The sequence below is a fragment of the Haliotis rufescens genome, unplaced genomic scaffold (assembly GCF_023055435.1).
Source record: "Haliotis rufescens isolate VD_foot unplaced genomic scaffold, xgHalRufe1.0.p SCAF_3, whole genome shotgun sequence".
Classification (NCBI taxonomy): domain Eukaryota; kingdom Metazoa; phylum Mollusca; class Gastropoda; order Lepetellida; family Haliotidae; genus Haliotis; species Haliotis rufescens.
The window spans coordinates 25,200,742-25,227,093 of record NW_025964001.1 but is presented as its reverse complement, the minus strand read 5'-3'; the positions used below and the strand labels follow the sequence as shown (position 1 = coordinate 25,227,093).

The 26,352-nt window shown below is 39.3% G+C and overlaps 1 protein-coding gene across 1 annotated transcript in view; it reads right to left on the bottom strand.

Annotated features, from left to right (window-relative positions):
- LOC124144542 (cleavage and polyadenylation specificity factor subunit 2-like) overlaps positions 1-26,352 on the bottom strand; it is a 217,482-nt gene that overhangs the window by 39,420 nt on the left and 151,710 nt on the right. The window contains exons 10-13 of the mRNA XM_048403949.1: positions 23,556-23,723; positions 21,004-21,110; positions 20,623-20,728; positions 12,154-12,257 (exon numbers count right to left, since the gene is read on the bottom strand). Of these exons, the coding sequence (XP_048259906.1) occupies positions 12,154-12,257; positions 20,623-20,728; positions 21,004-21,110; positions 23,556-23,723 (485 nt within the window). The remainder of the gene's footprint in view (positions 1-12,153; positions 12,258-20,622; positions 20,729-21,003; positions 21,111-23,555; positions 23,724-26,352) is intronic.

The following is a 26,352-nucleotide window of genomic DNA, read 5'->3' as shown; positions in this document are numbered from 1 at the left end:
TTTTGATAGATGTGACAAATTACAGAAATCTGTTGTAGTTTGTTTGTTTGTTCGTTGTTTTATGCCGCACTCAGCAATATTCCAGCTATATGACGGCGGTCTGTAAATAATCGAGTCTGGACCAGACAATACAGTGATTGATATCATGAGCATCGATCCACGCAATTGGGATTGATGACATGCATCAACAAAGTCAGCGAGCCTGACCTCCTGATCCCAATAGTCGCCTTTTACGACAAGCATAGTCGCCTTTTATGGCAAGCATGGGTTGCTGAAGACATATTCTACCCCGGATCTTCACGGGTTTAATTTACAACTGATTCAAGTACAATGAATTTTTTATCCTTTCAAATCATGTTCAGAATTAGTTTCTCAGACGTCACCCAGCTACCTCCTCAGGGACAAGCAAATTTATATTCAACAGGGGACTGGGATTAATTTGAAAATAAAAGGTGAATTGAAACATAATATATTGGAAGAAGAAGAATTTGAAAAGGTTGGTATCCTAACTTTTAACAAAGGCTTAGCTACTTACTAAACCTAGGAAAATGGTTGATGAGATCGGCATGTGTAAAAAAAGTAGATCTGTATTTTTCATTCCTGATATGAACCAAAGCAAATACTTTTTTTGATGAATAAACCATAAACATTAATTTAATTTTAGACAAAAGACACCCATAATTGCCATATAGATGGACCAATGTATGTTCTTGATTCTTTGATATGCCTACCCTAAAGTTAGCAAACTTAAAGAAAACCTAACAGTATATCTGGCTGCAATGATCCATAGAAACAATAAGGACGGAGAGACTGCTAAAAGTGAACTGAAAATTCTTTTAATTGCAAATTTCTTATAATAGGGTAGGGTACATGAAATTTTGAGGGACTAACTGTTACAACAGTGATTTGAAGGTACAAATGTACATCAATGACACACACACACAGCCAAATATCACATAAGGCAGGCACAGGTTGCGGAGACAATCCAATTCATAAGTTATAAAAACCAAAGAAGTTTGATGTATTTTCCTTGTCAAATGTATAATATCTGTTCAGCTTGCATTGATTTAACAAAAAAGAAAATCCCTTCCATAATAAAGGTATCTTATACCAAATGCAATGTCTGTTAACAATGTTAAATCAAGATTCAAGCAAACATATTCCCCCTGCTGAGACAGGATATCATGTATATTATGTCCATATAGCATTATTCATGAAAATTGTTTTGACTTTTGATACTCTGAATTTTTATCTACATCAGTGAAACAAAATAAAGCCAAGAGGCTCTGAAGCTCACTTGATTTTTTTAATATATTTAATTTATTTTAAACAAAGTTTTGATCAAAACATCTCTCCAATGCAATGCAGTTGAATCATCTTGGACGTGAAAATACATACCTAACATTTTTTAATTTTTTTTCCATCTATATGACAGCGGTCTGTAAATAATCGAGTCTGGACCAGACAATACAGTGATTGACATCACGTGCATCGATCTTCCCAATTGGGATACAATGACATGCATCAATAAAAGTCAGCGAGCCTGACCACCCGATCCCATTAGTCGCCTCTTACGACAAGCACAAGTCACCTTTTACAGCAAGCATGGGTTGCTGAAGACGTATTCTACCCAGGATTTTCACAGGTCACATTCATAACTACCATTAGTGTCAACAACCACAACAAATAATAATGAACGGTGATAATTGGGAGAAAAAAATGTGCTATGTATGTTAACACTTCAACATACTTTGTCCCGAAGCACCCGCCCAAACAGAAATGAATTGCCAATTAATGGTGAGGTGAGGTGAGGTGAGGTGAGGTGAAATTGGGTTTAACGTCGCGTCCAAGATTATTGCACTTATATAGCGACGTGCATGCACGTGTGTGTGTGTGTGGCTGCTTGTACTAGACCGGACTGATGCCGATTTATAGTGCTAGCCCACTGAGATACCATGCCGCAGTTTATCATGAATACCCCACTCAGACACAGTATACTGACTCCGAGCCGACCAGTCCTTGCTTTAACCCCTTAATGCCGAACGCCAGACAGGGTAACAATAAGTACCATCTTTTAACGTCTTTTGGTATGACGCTCTCCGGGCGGACGCTCTACTACTAGACCACGGAGGCAGTCTGCCAATTAATGGGCAAACATAACATGTTCAAATGTAATTTTTAGTGACCATTGCTGTTATCATTCATCAAGTTTCAGCTTCATAGCAATTTCAGTGAGTAAATGGTTTAACACCACTTTGGTCAGTATAACCCAAGAGCTTGGGTATGATGCTGATAAATAAAGAAACAAGGAATAATAATTCAGGTGAATCTGGGATTCAAACCCATGATAATAGCTGGCCTGCAAGGGACACAACTCTGCTCAATGAAATGCAGCATCTAAGACAAGTTGTCCCGATAATTTCAGAGGTGAGGTGAGGTGAAATGGGGTTTAACATGGCGTCCAAGATTATTGCACTTATATAGCGATGTGCATGTACATGTGTGTGTTTGTGTGGCTGCTTGTACTAGTCCAGACTGATGCCGATTTATAGTGCTAGCTCACTGAGATACCATGCCGCAGTTTAACATGAATACCCCACTCAGACACAGTATACTGACTCCGAGCCGACCAGTCCTTGTTTTAGCCCCTTAATGGTGAGCGCCAGACAGGATAACAACAAGCACCATCTTTTAACGTCTTTTGGTATGACGTGGCCAGGGATCGAAACCCCGGACCTTCCGCTCTCCGGACAGACGCTCAACCACTAGACCACGGAGGCAGTCCGATAATTTCAGAGAAAGGAAACAAAGCAAATGCATACATGGCTGAATGATGGGAGAGTATTTCAGAGACACTATTGCTGGGTTCACTTGAGCAGTGTTTCAGCATCATAGGTCCTATGTTAAAGGGGCACTGATCTAACGGACTGGTTGTTGCCTTTGTTATTGTTTTTTCCCCGTGAGTACCCGGATGATACGCAACGCAACTGAGCGTGACCAGAGACTGGGGTACCGTCTGCAAGGACAGCTAAATAAACTTGGAGGCTGGAGGCTGATTGGTTAACTGTGATCTATAAAGATTTCGACAAAGGGCGCATGTTAATTCATTTCTTCAGCCTAAACAAACAGACAAAAAGAACAAGGGAGCTCATCGGATGTCGTCATTTGGAAATACCCCAGATGGTTATAGTTTGATACTAAACAGTATCCATGCAGTGAAAGCATTTTCGGATTTCGGCTTGCGTCGATAATACGATTACTACTCCCTTGTTGTCATCCACGTTTTCTCGTATAACCCTACACTTGTGTATTTGTCGTCATTCACTTGATGCTCAGTTAATGAATTTATTACAGGTACAATTAGTGGTAGCACCACTTATATTACCTGACAAAGGTTCCCATTTGGCATTTATTGTGTCTGGGGTAATTATTCAATCTAAATCCAGGTTTGAAGTGAGGTGAAATGTGTGTTATGTAATATGCACGTGGCAGCCCAGCAAAGATGAATGATCAGTTGATTTACTTTTTTTGTAAATCAACGGATCGTTCCTAGTCATCAAAGGATTAACAGAAAATACGTTGATTTATTAATCACTGTTATCTTGCACAGTGGATATGTCAAGAGAGAGTGTTTACATGTCTAGGTTTACTAAAACAAAGGGAATACACTCATATCATGGCGCGAAGTGCCGAAGTAAAAAGAACATACTTTGTTCAAAGGGTTAACTGATAATACGTTGATTGATTGATCATTGTTATCTATCACTCAATGGAATTTTTAGGAACCGTGGACGCTATGAAAATAGTTGTCACGTGGGCTTTCTCAGCCGACCTTTGAGACTTGACACCTATCTAAAACACCTGAAACAATCCAAGCGATCAGTTGAGAAACGAACACGGGTTATAATATCCCGAAACGATATATATCTTTTAAAATATTTGATTGTTACTGAGACACGTGACATCGAATAAGTTTCTTTGTGCAGCTGCAGACGAGTGGGATATTGTTCCTTTGTGTGGATATTCACGGATACATTCCTCGAACAAGGAAGCTGCCTAAAACTTATACACATAAATTTGGTAGGTTGTAATTATGATATCTGCATTTTGTTTTCCTTCATTTGAACCGATTCGTTCTTGTTTCTCTACGTCTTGGTTGGGAAATTCTTCAATGCGCGATAGACGTTGTTGTCACAGGTCTTTTCCTTTGTAAGTGTGTATATATTACCGTCAATTTGTAAAATGTGATTCTCTCAGGCAATTTATAAAATGTGTAAATATTTCAGTCATTTTGACTAAAAAATCTGTCCAGATTGATCAAGACGATCAAAAGGGCCTACAAACATCACAACAGATTATTATGTAGGATTAAAAGCCAAACAACTTAGAAATGTACTTTTCAACGTTACATTTTCAGTCTCTTGGTGATGACATTAAACATCAAAATGTTTGGAATTCGTTGTCATAATAATACAGATGGAAATGTTTTTCAGTCACTTTGTAAAATAACTGAATATTTAGACGTTTAATAAATTTGTTACACATTTGACAGTAACAAAAAATACACACTATAAAAAAAGCATATGCTCAGGTGAAATATATACTTTGTGTTGCAAGTCAAAATAGTGTAAACGAAAATCGCAAAATTACCGAGCAAGTGACTTATCAAAACTTCGTCACCATTACCGATGCTACTCACAAAGATACCTACATTTCCTTATTATCTCCAAAACTGTATTTCATTTTGTTGATCAATGTGACCATACGCCCTTATTACTACCCATAAAAGTGACTAATGCGCTTACGAATGGCGCAGCAGAGGTCGCGAACTAGTCTAGATTTCTGCTATACATCCGGGTATTCACTGGGGAAAAACAATAACAAAGGCAACAACCAGTCCCGGGGAATTGCGTTAGATCAGTGCCCCTTTAAAACAGGATAAGGAACCGAACACGGCAAGCACACATGAACCTGAGGCCACAGTGAGCTAGAAATGTTATTACAAGCTTTAGCAGTTCAATGACAGTTTGAAACACCTAAATTCTTTTTTGCTGACCTCTGGGATTCAGGTGACGGGTTCTGAATGCAACCCAATATCATGTTCATCCCACACCAAGACAGCCTTCATTATCTCAAATAACAAAAAGATTGCCTTCAGATATGTATTAACCTCTACTGTCAGTGCTGAGATCCTCAAAATATACATTTCAGGGGTCCTATGCAGGGCAAAAACACATATGATCAGCTACTGATGTTTGTGGAGAGAATATTGGCTACGATCTATTAAAATCAGGACAGATCACGGCCCATAATGTCTGCAGGGTCAACAGGATATCCTTGAGTCTATCATTACATCGCAAAGCTTACAATCCTAGTATTCAGGCAGTCTTTCCTGGCAATCTTCGCACATAACCATCGACCCCAGAAGGGCAAAAAATGGTTTCAAAGACATATAGATTCATTAAAAAATAAGCCCATTTGTCCTGTGAAAGTTTGGATGATATACTTTCAACCCCAAAAAAGTCAATTCAACCGTTTTAGAGCTTCAAATTTTCTTTCATGGTTTTTCCTCTATGTACAGATGTCATATGATATTGAGGAACACAGTTGTAATGTTGATCACTCACAGAGCTGAGAGGGAAATAAACAAAGCTTTGACATTAGAGCCACAATTATTTTCGCACATCATAAGTGGAAGTTTGTTCCTCTTAGAATTCCAGCACTTTTCAACAACTGTTAGTACAACTAAAGTGCTTTTCAAGCATTTTGTTTGTGAGGGGGCAGAGTTGTTTAAGGGGCTGCATTCCACTGTGCAGAATTGTGTCCCTTGAGGGTTGCCAGATCCTATTATCATAGGATTGAAAAGCTTTCCACAGAAAAACGTTTAAAATTTATATAAACCCTGTTTACCTAATAGCAGGCAGATAATTTGAAGGTCCAGTGCCTATGTTGAAAGACAGACCTGAGGAAAACTTTGGGCTCTGTTACTTCATGGAAATCTCTAGTATTGTAAGCAATCCACTCTTTGAGAAAAAATAGTTCAACTCACAACCTCATCGCAACAGAGACTCTCATGCAGTGTTGAAGCCACTATTTACTAAAAGGAAGGCTTTTGGCCTACACATATTAACAAAGTGGGCTGACAATGTTTAAGGATAAAAGCTCATTTGTCATTTGGATGATGCTCCCTGAAAAAGATCTGCAGGATGAGCTCATCACATCAACCTACTCTAATTTGTTACAGCTACACTTCACAGTGCTTGAACATCTCTAGGAATCAAGTTCTTGTTTCAAAATCACTGACCGAATTACGTGTAAAAATAAAAATCTTGCTGAAGCTAAGACAACACTTGCAGTTTACTGACTGCAAAAGTCCAGTTGCTACCCTTGCCAAATTAGGCTGGAATTTCTAGGCTTGATTGTAGCGCCTATTATGAGTTATGTCCCTCCGTCCAAAAGATTTGGAAAATATCTGTTGGCGCCGAGTTTACAGTACACATGCTTTGCAATTCCTGCAATTGAATGGAAACTGCACGGCAGTTTACAAATAGGATGTCGATTTTCTATATGTGATTTTGATTTGGACTATGCATGGACTCATTAGTCCAGCCCAAATATAACTCCATAATTCCAGCCTAGTAGAGTCAGTGTTCTCCCTTGCCTCAGGAAGATGCAGACAAAACTACCAACACATAGAGTTGACATCACTGTTTTGAATATTACTTTGTCAATAATAATTACCGTAACAAAATTATCAATCTCTGTAACTTATTAACCAGGGTGTGATTTCATTGTGCTTTTCTCCACTGCACCTACCTAGTGTAGGCTGCAGTTAACAACTGACTGCACAACAGATAAACTGGTTTCACCACATACTTTACTGGAATAACAGTGCCTCAAAAATGGACTAAATGGAATTACTGTATTCGACGTAATAAGCGCTCCGCTCTAATAAGCGCCCCGCTCTAATAAGCGCCCACGGCAATATTTGCTAATATATTGGCTAGTGAACAATCCCAATTAGCACCTTTCCGACTGATCAATGTACACAAACCTTATTTATTTGTTTATAATATGCACTCATGTGTTATATGCACCCTTAATTACGGTCAATTAAATTCTGGAAAAATATATCTGTCGTGTATAATGACTTTTCTTTTGTGCTATCATTTCAGGCTGTAAGCATAAACCATGAAATTTACGATCTTTCAACTGTTTCACCAAAATTATATTCTAATAAGAGCCGCCGATTTCTAATTTTGAGAGCGCCCTGGGCGCTTATTACGTTGAATACGGTATTACTAAAATCAAATTGGTGTATAGCAGATATTGGCATATGTTGTGTACATAAACAGGATGAAAACATTAACATTGTGCAGAATGAAAGTAATTTTATTTAAATATGTTAAGATCTTGTATGCATGGTATAAATTTGAAGCAAGTGACATTTATTTACCTGTCCATGGAATGAATATTATACTGTCAGCTAACAGACTTATATTATAACCTGTACCAATGCAGTTTTGTCAGTGGAAAATCACACCCTGTTAACCAAACAATTCCTTGGTGTGTTGGTGTTGCATCACAAACCAACACACCAAGGAAATTCTAGGCATTGTTATGATTTGTGTGTTTTCCCTAAGAATAAATATGTTCGAGTATCTTCACTATTTGGGATGTATGTCTGAATTTAGGTTTTTTACCTGATATAATCTTTTCGAACTGCTCTCCAAGAGGTGACTAAGACCAACACTTATTGTTCTATTGTATGTCGGATATTCCAGATATATGACAGTGTTTTTGTTTTCTAACTTGCTTTCAAATAAACAGGATCAAAGCCCAGTGCCATTCCATGTGAGAATTCCTATGACATCGGACTTAATATCTAGGCTAACCAGAAAAGTCCCCTTTCTAATTCATAGATATTAAACCTAAACACTTACAACTATCGCCTACTAAATGCTGTGTGGTATCACGCAGGCTTTTTCGATGGTAAACAGGTCTTCCACAGAAATATATAATCTAAGTTATTAATCAAATTAGGAGCATAAATTTAATTGAACTTTGTCAGCATTATCTGACCCAGTGGCTGTCTTCCATCAGAACGCCCCTTGAATTCAATCATGGTCAAGTCCACTCAGAGAACAAGCAGTTCACACCCCCCGTGTGCATCAGTCGGACAGATGAGACCGAGCACATTGTTTTCCCAAGCAGATATAAGTAATGCTAATCCAATCTGGAAAAGTTCACAACAGTCACTTCACAGACTAAACAGAGTTGTGTGGTAGACAAATATATCATGGTTCCCTTCATTTAAGCCAACAGTTTCAAGTTAGCGTGGACATAACATGGTGATGGAGAGCTTGCATGGCAAAGATGAGGTTGTTGCTTGGACCTCAGACTGTCATACACGTACATGCAGCTCATCCAAAATGTACTTCAGCCCATCACACATGTGCCTCAGACCACCATACATGTACCTCAGACCCAACAAACACATTCCTCCAACCATCATACACAAACCTCAGACCATCATACACATACCTCAGACCACCATACACATACCTCAGACCACCATACTCATACCTCAGACCACCATACATATACCTCAGACCACCATACACACACCTCAGACCACCATACATATACCTCAGACCATCATACACACACCTCAGACCACCATACACACACCTCAGACCACCATACACATACCTCAGACCATCATACACATACCTCAGACCACCATACATATACCTCAGACCACCATACACACACCTCAGACTGCCATACACACACCTCAGACCACCATACACACACCTCAGACCACCATACACACACCTCAGACCACCATACACATACCTCAGACCACCATACACACACCTCAGACCACCATACACACACCTCAGACCACCATACACACACCTCAGACCACCATACACACACCTCAGACCACCATACACACACCTCAGACCACCATACATATACCTCAGACTGCCATACACACACCTCAGACCACCATACATATACCTCAGACCACCATACACACACCTCAGATACCACCATACACATACCTCAGACCATCATACACATACCTCAGACCACCATACTCATACCTCAGACCACCATACACACACCTCAGACCACCATACACACACCTCAGACCACCATACATATACTTCAGACCACCATACATATACCTCAGACCACCATACACATACCTCAGACCACCATACATATACCTCAGACCACCATACATATACCTCAGACCACCATACAAGTACCTCAGCCACCACACACATACCTCAGACCATCACACAAGTACCTAAGACCAACACAAATGTACCTCAGACCACCATTCAAGTACCTCAGACCATCATACATGTACCTTAGACCATCAAACACATACCTCAGACCATCACACATATACCTCAGACAACCACACATATACCTCAGACAACCACACATATACCTCAGACAACCACACATATACCTCAGACCATCACACATATACCTCAGACAACCACACACATACCTCAGACCATCACACATATACCTCAGACCATCACACATATACCTCAGACCATCACACATACCTCAGACCATCACACATATACCTCAGACAACCACACGTATACCTCAGACCATCACACATGTACCTCAGACAACCACACATATACCTCAGACCATCACACATATACCTCAGACAACCACACACATACCTCAGACCATCACACACATACCTCAGACCATCACACATATACCTCAGACCATCACACATATACCTCAGACCATCACACATATACCTCAGACAACCACACACATACCTCAGACAACCACACACATACCTCAGACCATCACACATATACCTCAGACAACCACACATATACCTCAGACCATCACACATACCTCAGACCATCACACATATACCTCAGACCATCACACATGTACCTTAGACCATCAAACATATACCTCAGACCATCACACATGTACCACTGACCACCACACAAGTACCTCAGACCAAAACACATATACCTCAGACCAACACACATGTACCACTGACCATCACACATGTACCACTGACCATCACACACATACCTCAGACCATCACACATGTACCTCAGACCAACACACATGTACCTCAGACCACCACACATGTACCACTGACCACCACTCATGTACCACTGACCAACACACACATACTTCAGACCTTCACACATGTACCTTAGACCATCACACAAGTACCTCAGACCATCATACAAATATGTTTTGACCGTCGTGTGACCAGTGACCATCACACAGCAACCTTCATGAAACAGAAGCATGGAATGACAATTATTTCCACCTTCTGATATGAGTTAATCGGACTCGAAGCATTGCCCGAGTTTCAAAGTTCTACAAGACAGCAGAGTGTGTTTGCACTGAACCACCTTCCCAAAGTTCAGCACTAATAACCTAGTATCACCAAACGGTGATGGACCACTTTGGACACGGAATACATATTAAGGTCTTTGAAATTCATGGAACATTGAGCTGCCATATAGAATAGAAAGAAGGCTGCTGGCTTCAGCCCGGCATGGACTCAACGACCTTCTCCCAAGTGGTGGTAACATGACCTAAAGTTGCGATGACCATGTGGTAATTGGAAAAGGGTCCAGACATGGAATACATATTTGGTGTTAGGAGTAATGAGGTCCTCTTTTAATCAGCCTGATTTCTGAATGCTGTTCGTGATCATCCATGTCATGTCCCAAATGATCCAAATTCCCGGCATACATACTGAAAACCTGGTGGCAGACATGGAAAGATTATAAGGATATTTGCCTGGGATGAAATTTGGGCTTCTTTGAAAATTCATGCTGAACTGGTGTAAAGGCTTTAATCATGGTGACAATTGTCATCAGATCTTCAGTGAAGCTGACATGATGAGCTGCAACGTTTCAATGTAAAATTGGAGCCAGTCCATCAGGTGGCATTTCCATTTTTTCAGATCAGACACATTTTTGAGTGTTGGCAATACAGTGATCCCTCACTACAACGCTAGCCTTGGGGTCCACATAATTTATGAGAATTATAGATGATCAGCGGTTTAACGAAGGTTGAGTCGTAGGTGGAAGATGACCAACAAAACAGTATACATGCTCTGCCTACCTAACACCATCTACATCTGCACGTTTCAGAGTTTATGTGTATTATTCTCTTGTTTATAGTGTAAAAAAAGATCCGCTTTAAAAAAACCCCACATCTATCCCTTCAGAGAATTCAGGTGAATAAACAGGTATAACAAACCTGGTCAATAAAAGTATGATATTTGATATAAAACATCACTAGACATGATGATGTAACATTTAAACTGTATTTCCTGCTCTCCAAGGCATTCTTTTATATGCAGAGATTAAGATTACCATGTGTATTTTCTCGTAAACTAAGCTGGAAATAGCAATCAGCTGTGCACACGTTTCCTCCCAATCTACCGGGGATTCAGTTAAAAAGTACCAAAGAATTTTAATGCAATTTATAACATATAAGCAACTATGTGTATACATTGACATTCTTGTAAATTAATGAATGGAAACATCATACCACATCCCATTGTTCTATAATACAAAAAGAAAATGGCAGCCTGTGAGGAATTCACAATTTAGTCATTTTCCAGTACAAATTACTCCATTAAATATGAAACAAATTCCTTAGTTACTGGAGTCAATCGGAAGATTTATTGGCATAATTTATTTCGTTATTCATTTGGGTATTTTGTAAGGGACGTCCATCATAAAGTATCACTAAAATTATTACCTCATCACTCTTTGGGTCTTTGAAAGGCATTTAGAAGTGATACACATAAGGAAGAGAATATATGGATGTCAACTTCTTTATTATGAGGAACACGTGTTTTAACAGGTGCACCTTGCACAACAAAATGCACATTAAACTCCTTTTTTCTTCAATTGGAAAATTGGATTGAATAATACAGATTTTAGAAAACATGTCTTTCAGAAAGTACTCTTTTCATCATACTCAAAAAAGACCAGGAGACAAATCCTCAACCAGTATATCAGGAATATGACTTCATGTCAACAAATGAGAGATAACCCCCATGTGCTGCAGGTCCTAGAGGGTTACAGAATCAACATGGAGAGACAAGAATTGACTTACCTGATGATTTCTCCATACTCATCCCATTTAATCTTTTCTTCATGGAAAGGGTACATCGGGTAGGACTTCTTGGCTTGCTTGAAGAAACCACTCCTTTGCTTTCCCTGAAATTCACAAAATTCAGAATAGATGGAATGAGGGAATTTCTTTTATTGCATATTATTGAGCCGCTTTTAGCAATATTCCAGCAATATCACGGCAAGGGACACCAGAAATGGGCTTCACACATTGTACCCATGTCAGGAATTGAACCCGGGTTTTTTGCGTGATGAGCGAACGCTTTAACCACTAGGCTACCTGACCGCCTCTGACATTTTAAGAATATGAATACCAGGTAAAAATGAGCAAAGAATATTTGACATTTCAACAATCTGTTTTGATGAATTTATTTGAATGTTGTTTAATGCCACACTCAGCAATATTCCAGACATGTGATAGTGGCCTGTAAATAATCTAGTCTGAACCAGACAATCCAGTGATTGATATTATGGTCAAGTCTGTGGGGTATGATGACAAGCTATATCAACCAAGTCACTAAGCCAGACTAAGCTAATCAATTTAGTTGCCTCTTAATGACTGGCATAGGTGGCTGGGGACCAATTCTAGCCCGGTATATACTCAACGCATTGTGATACCAGTGACAAGGAAACCATTGACATAGTTCAAGTCTGGACCAGACAATCCAGTGATTGATATTTAGAGAAACAAGGGTTGGAAGATCATTGTTAGAGAGAAAACATGTGTTTAGAATACCCAATAAATAACAGCAAAGCAAAACCATTTGCTTTTTAGAGACCTCTTATATTCTTAAATTCTTATGTTTTTAAAATGTTCCCTTCAAAAAGTGTCGAGTTTCTCACTGATACGCAATTGCTTAGAACCTTCTTATTAAACAAAAACAAATTCCAGCAGTTTTTATAAATTCTCTCAGGAAATAAATTTAAGAAATGTACAAAACAACACAAACTGAAGGGTCAAGCCAACTGATTCAGAGAAAAATAACAAGCCACCCTGAGCCCTGGAAAGGGGAAGCTGTTCCACACCTTCTTATAACCACTTCACGACAGCAATACTCAGGTCATATCTGACCATAACCTAATCCAATCCCTGTAAAGGATAAATTGTTCCCCAGCATCAGACAAGCACTTTACTATAACATGTCTGACCACAGCCAGCCAAGAAAGCCAGCCTTCCATTCGCAATGTACTTAATGCCTTCAAGCCCTTGTTGACAATCACGGCAAGTTGACATGAACACGTGGCCTTGAAACCAAGGCACTAAGTACCCTAGATGTAGGGTCAGCAACATGCCAGCCTGGGTTTCACACTACAATATCAAACATTTATGATTCTATGATCAGCTGTGTGGGAAACCAAAGTAGTTCGCTTATGAGAAAGGAAATTCTGGTTGTAGACGTGTGAATCATTGATGGCTCTCATAGAGTAAGTGCCTATCAAATTGCCCACTTTCAGGAGTCCTGTTGCTAAGATAGGCCTGAGGGTAGCAGGTTTAATTAGCACTGCTCATCAGTGTGGTGGGCTTGCATGAGATGGTGCTGCTTCACCAGCCCAGTCAAGTAAACAATCATTAAAACATGTCCTGCCATTACAGTGATTATTTGTGATATCCAGCCAGCTGGCCTACGTCACAAAACAACAAGCCCTTGCTTTCCACTTGGTTATTTATTACTGGCAATGATAGTTAATCCTTACTCGTACATGTCTGAAAAACATTATGCTTAATTGATATTGAACCCTGTCAAGAGTTCAGGGCCCATTCAAACAATGCCTTCTTAGCCATAAGACTATTCGCAACCCATCCTAAAATTAGACTTACAACAGTCGTGGCATTTAGATCAATTTGTGGGAGGCCTTGTAAAATAGTTGCTTAAAATTATCAACTGTTCGTGTGCATCATATCCAGTGTTCAAATTAAGGGGGGTCCTGGAGTCCTTCTTCAATAGTATATGAATCAAGGAGGCTACTTAATTTCAAACTTTTAACAATAGGGTTATGACAAGGACCCCTTTCCTTTCGGGCTTAATTTTGAACACAGATAATTGAGGAAAAAAGTCACTGTGCCTATATATATTTTATCATAACTGAGATTTTGGTCATACCTTTTATGATATGGACAATATGGTTTTTAAGATTGTTCAATCCTCCACCTGCATACACAACCGAACACTGTCATGACATATTTGGATCCCCAAATGTTTCTTTTATGAGTAGTGAGGTAAATGGAAAATAATTCTTTACCTCTTCCATCTCTAATCTGGACTGACAATTACCAGACATTTAACCCTCAAAGATAGGTGGGTGAGGTGAAATAGGGTTTAACATTGCATTCAACATTATTGAATACCTTACATAGTGAAGTTTATGCATGACCATGGGCTTCTTGTACTAGTTCAGACAAATGCTGGTTTTATAGTGCGAGCCAACTGAGATATCATGCCACCGTTTAACATGATAACCCACTCAGATACGGTATACTGACTTGGAGACAAGCTTTAGGTGCCTCACTCTGGCAGTGTCGGTTTGAATCCCAGACGTGACTCAACCCAAATAAGTATGAGAATCTGTACTTTACAAAGAAAGTGTTATCCCAACTGTAACACTTGTTACATTTGACCACTTTCTAAATGGCATTGTGTGTTCATATTACTTTATACAGAAACAGTGATACACTGAAACCTTGTTACGGTTTGTATGGAAAGTCTACCTTCTGAACAGATACTGTCACAGAAACATCTGCATATTGAGGACATTACTCTGTATCTATGATTCGTTAATCCTGAAATTAATTAATCTGGGGATTGGGCTGGGCTTACCCAACATGATTTCACTGTACACACCTAGCCTTTAGACCCTACTTCTTGTTACCTTGACTTGCACAGAGGAAGTAAACAAGATCGTAGGTAATTGACAAGCTGATTAGGAAGACAAACAAGGATGGCATGTGATTGACACATTAAGCACGCACATTGCTTAAGCCTATGTTAATGGAATAAAACAACCTCCTAATGTGCCATTTATTGTCACTCAGCATTTCTGCATGGTCACTCCATATAATTCAGCCGGCTTGTCCATGCTGGTCCTCGCCTGATTGATAAATACATGCCACTGATCTCATTGTACTGGTCACCTGATGGTCTATGAGCTAGTGAAGCATGTAAGTAGTTTAAATGCTTAGCGACAGCCACTGATGTGATATTCAAATGGGAAACTCTTGGTGAGGTGAGGTGAAATGGGGTTTAACATCCAAGATTATTGCACTTATATAGCAAGTGCATGTACGCGCGTATATAGCAAGTGCATGTACGCGCGTGTGTGTATGTGGCTGCTTGTACTAGTCCGGACTGATGCCGATTTATAGTGCTAGCTCACTGAGATACCATGCCGCAGTTTAATATGAATACCCCACTCAGACACAGTATACTGACTCTGAGCCGACCAGTCCTTGTTTTAACCCCTTAATGCCGAGCGCCAGACAGTGTAACAACAAGTACCATCTTTTAACGTCTTTTGGTATGACGCGGACGGGGATCGAACCCCGGACCTTCCGCTCTCCGAGCAGAGGCTCTACCACTCGACCACGGAGGCGGTCGGAAATTCTTGGTAGCTTGGCAGAGGTTCTGGTGTTTTGAATATTGGCTGGTTAGTGGTGCATCTTTTTTGTGTTGGCATGAATACATGTTGTTTTACACCACAATCAGCAATATCAAACATGCTGTGGCTTGTGAAGATTCCTAATGACTTCAACTTTCCAATATTCAACTTTCCCTTTGTGTCGAGTAATATTCCAGCAGCTCCAGCCTTTAGTGTCTACATTTCACTCCTGTTGAGGTACAAACGAGCATGCTCTTTAAACAAAGATATCAAAGAGCATCATATGAATCTTGCTCAAAAGTTGATAGATCAGGGTTTTAAAAAAACATTCGGGGCCTTAGCAAAGCTTTCTAAAAGGTTTTATGGTAGGCATGAGGATGCTATTTCAGATTTGACACATCAGTGACAAAAATTATGTCCGATACAATTCCTTATTGAGAATGGTACTTTTTGTTCCGATGCTATTTCAGGTGAACAATTGACTTGTCTTTGAATGTGTTTGTGATGTGTGAGGTGCCATTGATGGGGCAGGAAATGCGCTCTTTTTTATAAACACCAGGTAGCATCACTACTTGATAGTGATTCATAAACAAATGCTCATGAAATGATCTGAATTGTAAAATGGCTGTTGCTTTAAGTCTCATGATTATGGAAAGGGTTTTGGTGCTTTACGCCCGGAGAGCGGAAGTTCCGGGGATCGATCCCTGGCCGCATCATACCAAAAGACATTAAAAGATGATACTTGTTGTTACCCTGTCTGGCGGCATCAGTCCGGACTAGTACAAGCGGGCGCACGCACGCACGCACGCATGCACATGCATGCACACGCATGCACGTTGCTTTATGTGCACGCATGCACGTTGCTTTATGTGCAATAATCTTGGACATGACGTTAAACCCAATTTCACCTCACCTTTTGGTGCTGTAATTGTGAATCAAACACACTAGAGCCCCATTCCACAAAACAATCTTAGCGGTAGGATTGTCATAACCATCATACTTCAACTTATGACAGTCATAGCGCCAAGGTTGCTCTGTAGTACAAAGCCCAGGACCAAGTTCAGTGAGTACGTGAATGTTGGCAGCACTCAAGCCATAAGAGGCTATAATACATTTCATTCCCACCTGGCTCACTACCAAATACCTCGTCTTGCATTATATTGTCATCAAGTATCTACAGATGAAGAAACTTGCTTTGTGCATTCCCTTCTTTCTTCCAATGACCAAATACACTTTAAACCTAGTGAAACCAAACACACACATCAACCACATCCATTGACGACCCGTGAAGATCCCGGGTAGGTTAGGTCTTTAGCAACCAATGCTGCCGTAAACGGCAAATATGCTTGTCGTAAATGGCGACTAACGGGATCAGGTGGTCAGGCTCACTGATTTGGTTGATGCATGTCATCGTATCCCAATGATGCTCATGATGTCAATCACTGGATTGTTTAGTCCAGACTCATTTATTTACAGAACGCAGTCATATAGCTGGAATATTACAGAGTGCTGCATTAAACAACAAACAAACAACATCCATTGACAATCAATCAAGACTTAAAAAAACCAGAAATCATGGAAACTGTTACCATGAAGCCTGGTCACTGTTCAAACAGTGCCTCAAACTTTAAATTCATATGTAGTTTCATTGAAGCCCAATTAACTGACAATATGGCATGCCAGTGTGAAAATAATTGCCATTCCAATGTGTTTGTAAACGTTACTTTTCTTTTATCACCATCTAATTCACCAGATAATATCAAATTCTCAAAATTCTCCATTTCCTGCAAAAAGACTGTGATTCCTTTACAAACACTTGCTAAGCATCACAGGAGAAAGCACATAAACACTTCTGATTGCAGTCTAACAAATTCAATTCCTTGCCATTGATCAGAGATTCAATCGGGGCTACGCAGCACGCTCCTCGCATGTTTACAAGAGGACACACACCACATTAAGGAAGATGCTCGCACACACCTAGCTTATATTGACAGTTTATCCTTCCAGCGTGTCACGCCAGATCCAGACAATGAGCATGTCAACAGATCTAAAACGGGATTACTTTGATATGTCATCAGTGCTAACAAAATAACCTGAAAAAGACTACCACGGAAACCCTGTAAACTTTTGACCCTTTAACACTCTATCTCTCATAATTACTGGTGACATTTCGCAAGCACTCTAGCACTGTCGCATCCAGCCTTCTTAGAGTTAATGAAAATCTGATAGATCCCTTAGGCGACAATCAGTTCTGCATCTCACATGTCATTTTCTACAATTATTATCAATTCACACTTTCTGTAGAGCTGCCAGTATCAAAGGAACTGCAATATATCACCGTATCACAAACAGTGGCAATAATCATGCAAGACCCGATCTGTCTACATTATGCGATGCCCGTGCATCCGGGATTCCGCTAAATTGAGACCTTGGCAGACGTGTGCTGGCTTTTTGAGGGGTAAGAAGTCCCAGGAGATGGTCAGTTGGTTTGTGGAAACAGATTGGGGGAGCCAGGGGTGGCAATTAAGGACCTGATGAGGCTTTGGATAATTCACCTGCCAGACCTGTGGCATTAGAAGACAACAATATAGTACAGACATACCATCCACCTGTAGCCTGGTTACAGCTTCTTGGAATAGGAGGGGCGCTGTTTGCTGACCTTGATGCACTTATAGAGATACAGTGTCCATTTTTTACAGATAGACACAATGTCTACTTCTCTTTCAGATACAGTTGAAAGCAGGGATCCGGAAAATTTAAAATCCCAATCAGACATTTGCATTTAGGCCACGACCCCTTCAAATAGCGTATTTTTGTACGACTTTTCACACACTTTACAAGTTGTTACGTACAGTGTTCCCTCGTTATTGCACGCTTCGGTTATAGCGCGCGGTAAAGTATAGCTCCCAAAATTTACTAACATTTTTAACAAACTCAAGTTTTCGAATGACACAATGTTTTCCCCCATCTCAGAAAACATTATCAGCTGATCACCCATTCACTTAACACAGGAAATACCAGTCAACAAATCCGAACTGAAGTACGCAATTTAATCCTATCATTATAATATCTGGTGATAAAAAAAATTGTTCATTGTTTATCTGGACTAGAGTTTGCAAAATATTTGATTAATTTTATTCAATATTTCATTCAATAATTATAATGATGTTTACAATAATTTCGACGAAATCGTATCCGAAGTGATCGGTAGATCGCACAACTCACCGTTATTTACAGCAACCACGGTCAGATTACTGCTATTGACGCCTTGAAACGAACTTTTGTTGCAAGAGAATAGATACACATATCATAAATGCTGTACCATGACTCGCTAAAAGTCATGTTTGAGGCAGTTTGACTATTAAATGTCAACATAATGTTTTCGCAATCGAAATACATGTTGCGGGGGAAGTCCCTACGGTGACTGGTCAAAATCGTTACATACGTCAAAAAATATCCTGCATACCATCTGTACCAAGTGCTACGCTTATGGTTCTTATAATATGTATGTTGGAAAGTATATATGGTGGAAACTAAAATAACACGATATTGGAATATATTATTCCGGATAAAATAATAATTTCAGATACAATTTCTTCCGACCATTGCATCAAAATTCTTTGAAGTTGTATCATTGGGTACATTTTAACTGAATCACCGGTAGATTGGGAGGAAACGTGTGCACAGCTGATTGCTATTTCCGGCTTAGTTTACGAGAAAATACACACGGTAATCCTAATCTCTGCATATAAAACAATGCCTTGGAGAGCAGGAAATACATTTTAAATGGTAAATCATCATAACTAGTGATGTTTTATATCAAATTTCATACTTTTATTGACCAAGTTTGTTATACCTGTTTATTCACCTGAATTCGCTGAAGGGATACGATAAGGCTCATCAATTATTTGGACCCCGAAGGTAGTGTTGTTTGTTTTTGAAAATGTCTGGACAGAAAAATTTAAATGTCCGGTAAGCAATATTTTAAACCGGAGTTTTGAGATTCCCAATCGGACATTTTCGGCACATATAACCGTTTCCGGACCCCTGGTTGAAACTACAAGTCTAAATCTGCATTTCTGACCAAAACATTTTGTTTAGTGTAACTTGTATTGAAATATTCGAATGATTACTTCGTTCTGAGGTATGTTCAATACAAATTCAGTTTTTATCTGTTGGGAGTTTTCTTTGCAAGAATTAATACTTGCTTTGTGCAGATAACAAGCCACCAAATTCAAGGACTTTTGAAGGGGTGTTGTACTTTAAGGAAACACACAGTCTTGAAATGTAGTCTTGAGAAATTGAGTGTTCTCATTTCTTTCCCTCATTATATTACAGCTTTGACAAAAAGATTAAGTTTGCATTAGCTTATATTTTTAAAGAATATTTCCTTTGTGACATTTAAGGCTTTCAAGTTACTTTCATCTGATCACAAATCCTGTTTATTGAGAAATCATAAGAAAACGTGTACTTTTATCATTGTTCAATGTTTCTCAGATTTATATTTCTTTATGGGGATTCAAGGTCAGAAAAGTTCTGCAACACAATGCTTGTTGAAAAATGCATATATTTGTTTAAAGCCACGCAGCCATGTGACAATGATCTGCAAATTATTGAATCTGGAAAAGACAAACCAGTGAATGATGTCTCACAATATCACAGTTAGGCAACACACAATCAACCAATTGCAAGTCACGCAGTCAAACAACACAATCCATGACGTGACCTGTCATGGCCAGCATGCATTGCTGTGGACCAATGCTAACCTGCAGTCCAACTGTGGATTGTTGAAGGAGAAAAAAGGACTTGACTTTGCTGATGGTGTGCCTTTTAACAGACATGAGGAACACAGACTTACCTCCCCTTGAATCATGAGGTCATGCTTGCCCTTTCCAGGTTTGCTGCCATAGGCCTCTACCTCCATCTCTGCTTCACTTTCATCACTCGACTCATCAGCCAGATCTCTGAAAACAAACAATTCAGGCATTAGTAATGCATCACATCTCCTTATTAAAAGACCCGTGAAGATTCGGGGTAGAATAGATCTTCAGCAATCAATGCTTGCCGTAAAAGGCGACTATGCTTGTCGTCAGAGGCGACTAACGGGATAGGACACAAAAAACAAAGCAGGCTCACATAGAAGTACTATCAGGACAACCTGTACAGGTAAAAATACCAAATCAGTGAAGAAAAAAGCACAAACAGTGAAAGACATTGTCTGCAGTTGACTACTACTCACAACTTAGACAGCTCTGTCTTCTTGAGTTTTTCTTGAGCTTTCTTCTCCTGTTTTTTCTTCATGTAATCTTCTAGTTCAGGTCCATCCAAACGGATCCGTCGTCTCACCTACGAAAACATACCAAATATCGCTTGAACCCCAAGGCTGAAAGGAACAGTAATATGTAGATACAATGAGAAAGCCAGCTACATAACCCAGTCCATTGTCTTACGTAATCTCTGTTAAACTGGTAATTTTGTCTGAATGACAGTCTGTGCCCCAAACGTCTGTTCACCAAGCACAGCATGGGTACCCTGTTAGATAAGATGGTAATGTGAATGCAAAACCTTCTAACAGCTAGAACGCAGCTTGGGTGGTATACTTCCCAGGGAGTTGAGAATACCATTTGAGTCCACACTGATCCATGGACAGGGTAGTAATTACATTGCACCATGAACAGGCTTACGGTGATGGACATGGCGCAATAAATATGGAATCAAAACCTAATGTTCGTCATGTTAAAAACACTTAGGTTTAGTGTTTGCAGTCTTAGAAAAAATACAGAATCTATCACAACAAAATAACAGTATGAAAATGTTTCAATATGTCATGCATGATACAATAGCTTCTTTTTTAAATTGGCATCTTAATACAATATTTCAAATTGGATGCAGCAATCACTTTATTACATTTTATTTGCATGAAAAAATTTGACAATATCCCAAAGTGCGATCCAAGGAAAAAAGATAGTAAAACTCAATGTATCTTGAAAGAGTTGTGCCATTTAATCATAAATCTCAACCAGTGGTTAAAATATTTTTTGGAGAAGAGCGACATTATACCAGCACCACTTTAACATTAACATGTGACTGACTTCACACAAGGCCACTAAAGGGCAGAGTAATTGGAACTTAAATGAAACTTTCCCAGGATAAAGAAAAACTGATTACATTTTGACAATAATGTATGGCATGTCTAGTGACATTACGCTCAGATGTGAATAACCTTGTAATAAATACCCTGATCCCCAAACACATCAGTGTTCAAAAGATACTTGAAAGGCACTAGCACTTAATGAAGTCTATAATCAAATCGAAATGTTCAAAAGGTCAACCATTCTCTGACTTCACATAAACAAAGCTTCAAGTCATGCAGTAATGTCTTAAAATTGGTCTGTATGTTGGGAGTTAATTTAACTGCAAGCTTCACAGACTTTCTCAATGGGAACAAATAAATAAATGAATGTTAACAGCAAGAAAAACACAGTCAGCCTCAGTACACCTGCACTGAGCCAACACTGGGACCACAGATTTTGTGTGAACAATACTTTCATAAATTATTTATTGCTAATAAGCATTTAATTGTTTCATCAATAAGGAAAGTGTTTGCATTCAAAGAACCACCATTTTCTTATTGCTCCACAAAATATTACAGGCCAACCAGCAAATCAGGTTCAAAGTACATAATTCATATTCAAGTCTGATGCCATCAGGAAGGAAAATTAATAACAATCTCAGTATGGCATGTCTCCTGTTTATTTTTTATATGGCCTTTTGTCCATTCATTCTTTTCTCAAATATAAAGGTAACTGTCCATGGCACCATTGTAATATAAAGGTAACTGTCCATGTCACCACTGCGATATAAAGGTAACTGACCATGGCACCATTGTAATATAAAGGTAACTGACCATGGCACCATTGTAATATAAAGGTAACTGACCATGGCACCATTGTATAATAAAGGTAACTGTCCATGGCACCATTGTAATATAAAGGTAATTGTCCACAGCACCACTGTAATAAAACAGTAACTGTCCATGGCACCATTGTAATATAAAGGTAACTGTCCATGGCACCATTGTAATATAAAGGTAACTGTCCATGGCACCATTGTAATATAAAGGTAACTGTCCATGGCACCATTGTAATATAAAGGTAACTGTCCATGGCACCATTGTAATATAAAGGTAACTGTCCATGGTACCATTGTAATATAAAGGTAACTGTCCATGGCACCATTGTAATATAAAGGTAACTGTCCATGGCACCATTGTAATATAAAGGTAACTGTCCATGGCACTATTGTAATATAAAGGTAACTGTCCATGGCACCATTGTAATATAAAGGTAACTGACCATGGCACCATTGTAATATAAAGGTAACTGACCATGGCACCATTGTATTATAAAGGTAACTGTCCATGGCACCATTGTAATATAAAGGTAATTGTCCACAGCACCACTGTAATAAAACAGTAACTGTCCATGGCACCATTGTAACATAAAGGTAACTGTCCATGGCACCACTGTAATATAAAGGTAACTGACCATGGCACCATTGTAATATAAAGGTAATTGTCCATGGCACCATTGTAATATAAAGGTAATTGTCCATGGCACCATTGTAATATAAAGGTAACTGTCCATGGCACCATTGTAATATAGGGGTAACTGACCATGGCACCACTTTAATAAAACAGTAACTGACCATGCCACCATTGTAACAAAACAGTAACTGTCCATGACGCCATTGTATTATAAAAGTAGTTGTAAATGACATCAATGTCCATACCTCCATAGTGACAGTCTTGTTCTGCTGGTTGTCTATCAGCCATCGAGCCAGTGTCCCAGGAGAGGTTCTGTTGGTCAGGATGATGCTGTTTTTGGCATTGGTACACCATGCTGTGAACAAGTCTCTTGAGAAGCCACACTGTAGGTCAGGGGTGCTGGCAAGAACAACCTGGAACCAGTCAAGTGGAAAGTATAGTTACACTGAGTGAGTGAGTGAGTGAGTGAGTGAGTGAGTGAGTGAGTGAGTGAGTGAGTGAGTGAGGTTTAAAAACATTTAAGTTTTTAATCACTGGCTTATAAACCATGTCACAAGGCATATTTTAACCAAAGAATCATTTCTACGTTTGCCCTCAGAGCACCTGAACTTAATTTAACTGTGCCATTATGATTGAAGCTGTATCATAGTTACTCACACACAGAATGTTGAACCCTGCAAATGCACCAGACAGTGAAGGTATTAATGTCAGATTTAGCCAGCTCTTCTGCCATCCTGTCAACAGTGCTGTACTTTCCTACTTCATTAGCCATCCCAAATTCAAATCATCATATTCACTTTACAAAACCAGTCACTGCATAATTCAATTACAAGCAAAAAAGATTAAAGGCAGATATTTAAAGTAAGTTCTTGTCTAATCAATCAATGTTAACACTTCAAAAGTGCCACATTTAATTTTCTCATTAAAGAGTGCCTCATCTTCAGATGTTCTATTTTTCAAATGTAGTACTCCAAAACACAAAGACACTGTCAATACATTAGGGAATGTTTCTCTATTAATTAATGCCCTGATCTGGGATTATCAAAACTCTGTCACTTCTCTCAACAGGAATTTCTTTGCAAGCTAAGTTACAAATCAATACTTGGGAGAGCTATCCTTATACTTCACTTTCACATTCAAGTACATATTTCAGCTTTTTGTAACTGTTCAAAAGATGTGTGTGTTGATCTTTTAATGATACTTTAAAATGTCTTGGTTCTCTGTCCTTTGAACATACCATAGTCAACATCGCCCATGGCGATATTTGCTAATATATTGGCGAGTGAACAATCCCAATTAGCACCCTTTCCAATTGATCAATGTACACTAGACTTATTTATTCGTGTATAATACGCACTCATAGTTACATGCACCCTTAATTATGAGGCAATTAAATTCTGGAAAAATATATCTGTCGTATATATAAATTTCAGGCTGTCAGGATAAACCACGAAATTTACGATCTTTCATCTGTTTTTTTCACAAAAATAATATTCTAATAAGAGACCCCTATTTCTAATACTGAGAGCGCCCTTTTTACGTCAAATACAGTATGTAATTTTAGTCTGATCTTTAACATCATGGCCCACTTCTGACATTTATATCTTTCATCCCTTTTAAATTAATACTCCATTTTGGACCAATTCCTCCGCTACTGGCTGGAGTGTTCAGAAGCTGGACAGACATGTGGCAGACAGTAATGGACATTATGTCCAGTTACAAGGTCAGGAACCTATGCCAACATGGAATTGAAAGAGTGAGTGAGTACCGTTTTACGCCGCTTTTAGCAATATTCCAGCGATATCACGGCGGGGGACACCACCAATGGGCTTCACACTGGAATTGAAAGACCTCTCTGAGGGGTAGATATAGTCCCCATGAGGGTTGGGTGTCCTGGATCTCAGTGCTGTGCAGCCATACAGTGTTGGTGACAGAGAGTCAGGGGATATACAGTGAGTTTGTTACCTTGGTACATGTGTAACTTCACTCAAATCTGTAGCTTTAGAAACTGTGTATGGGTACATCATGCAGGAGTAACCTGCCCCATTTATCATAGTGCCAAATGAATTGCAGCCTCACATGTGAACAGGTATACACATTAGGAAGCCTGTTGGTTAGGAGCACTGGGCTATAGTTGAGCACATAGCAGGCACTGCATTGATGTATGAAGCTTACATAGTTCCTGCTTGGTGACCTCAGTTACACCAAGTTTATCTGATTATGGTTCCAAGTTTATCTGATCATGATCCAAAGTTTACCTGATCATGATCCAAAGTTTATCTGATCAAGATACAATGTTTATCATATAATGGGTAGGTTTCTCGGCAGGATAAAGCCAATGGATAAAAACGATATCCATTGGGGTCATATGCGGATAGAGATGCAAATATCAAAGGTCACGTAAGGACTACTTTCACTGTTTATAAACAAACACGGCGTCGCACTCGTCATTCGGCGATCGAGTCAGAATTAACCATCGGGAATCTGGATAAACTACAGGGATAATTGCTATCATTATCAAAAAAACAGTCTAATATACTGAAAATCTGTGTCTAACTGTGACGTAGCTAAGGCATTTTATAAGTTTTGGCAACTTTGGAGATATACATTTCGAAACAATTTGGCTAGGGCACGAGACCTAGCCAAGCGGGATCAGTAGCCATATCTGTGCTTGTAGACCTCTGCGGCTTGAAACCTCCTCCACAAATTAAAATAGGGCCTAGTTGGATTTGGCGGAAATATGTTTGAATTGTTACCTTGTTTCGTTTTGTCGCTGTGTGTACATCTGACAACACTTCTTATCGTTATGACAGGACAGACCGACTGTCGCCAACATCTGACTGTGGCCGTGACGGCTCATAGACTAGGGTTAGAGTAGTTTCCCTTTGACAAAGGGCAGTTACTCTAGGGGACAGACCGATGGATTGCCGCGAAAGACAATTAAAAACAATTGTTGATTTGCGTATATATTGCTAGGCCACTGTATAAGAAACATATTTCAGATGGAACTATATTGGCTACTGTCACTGTCCGACTGACACA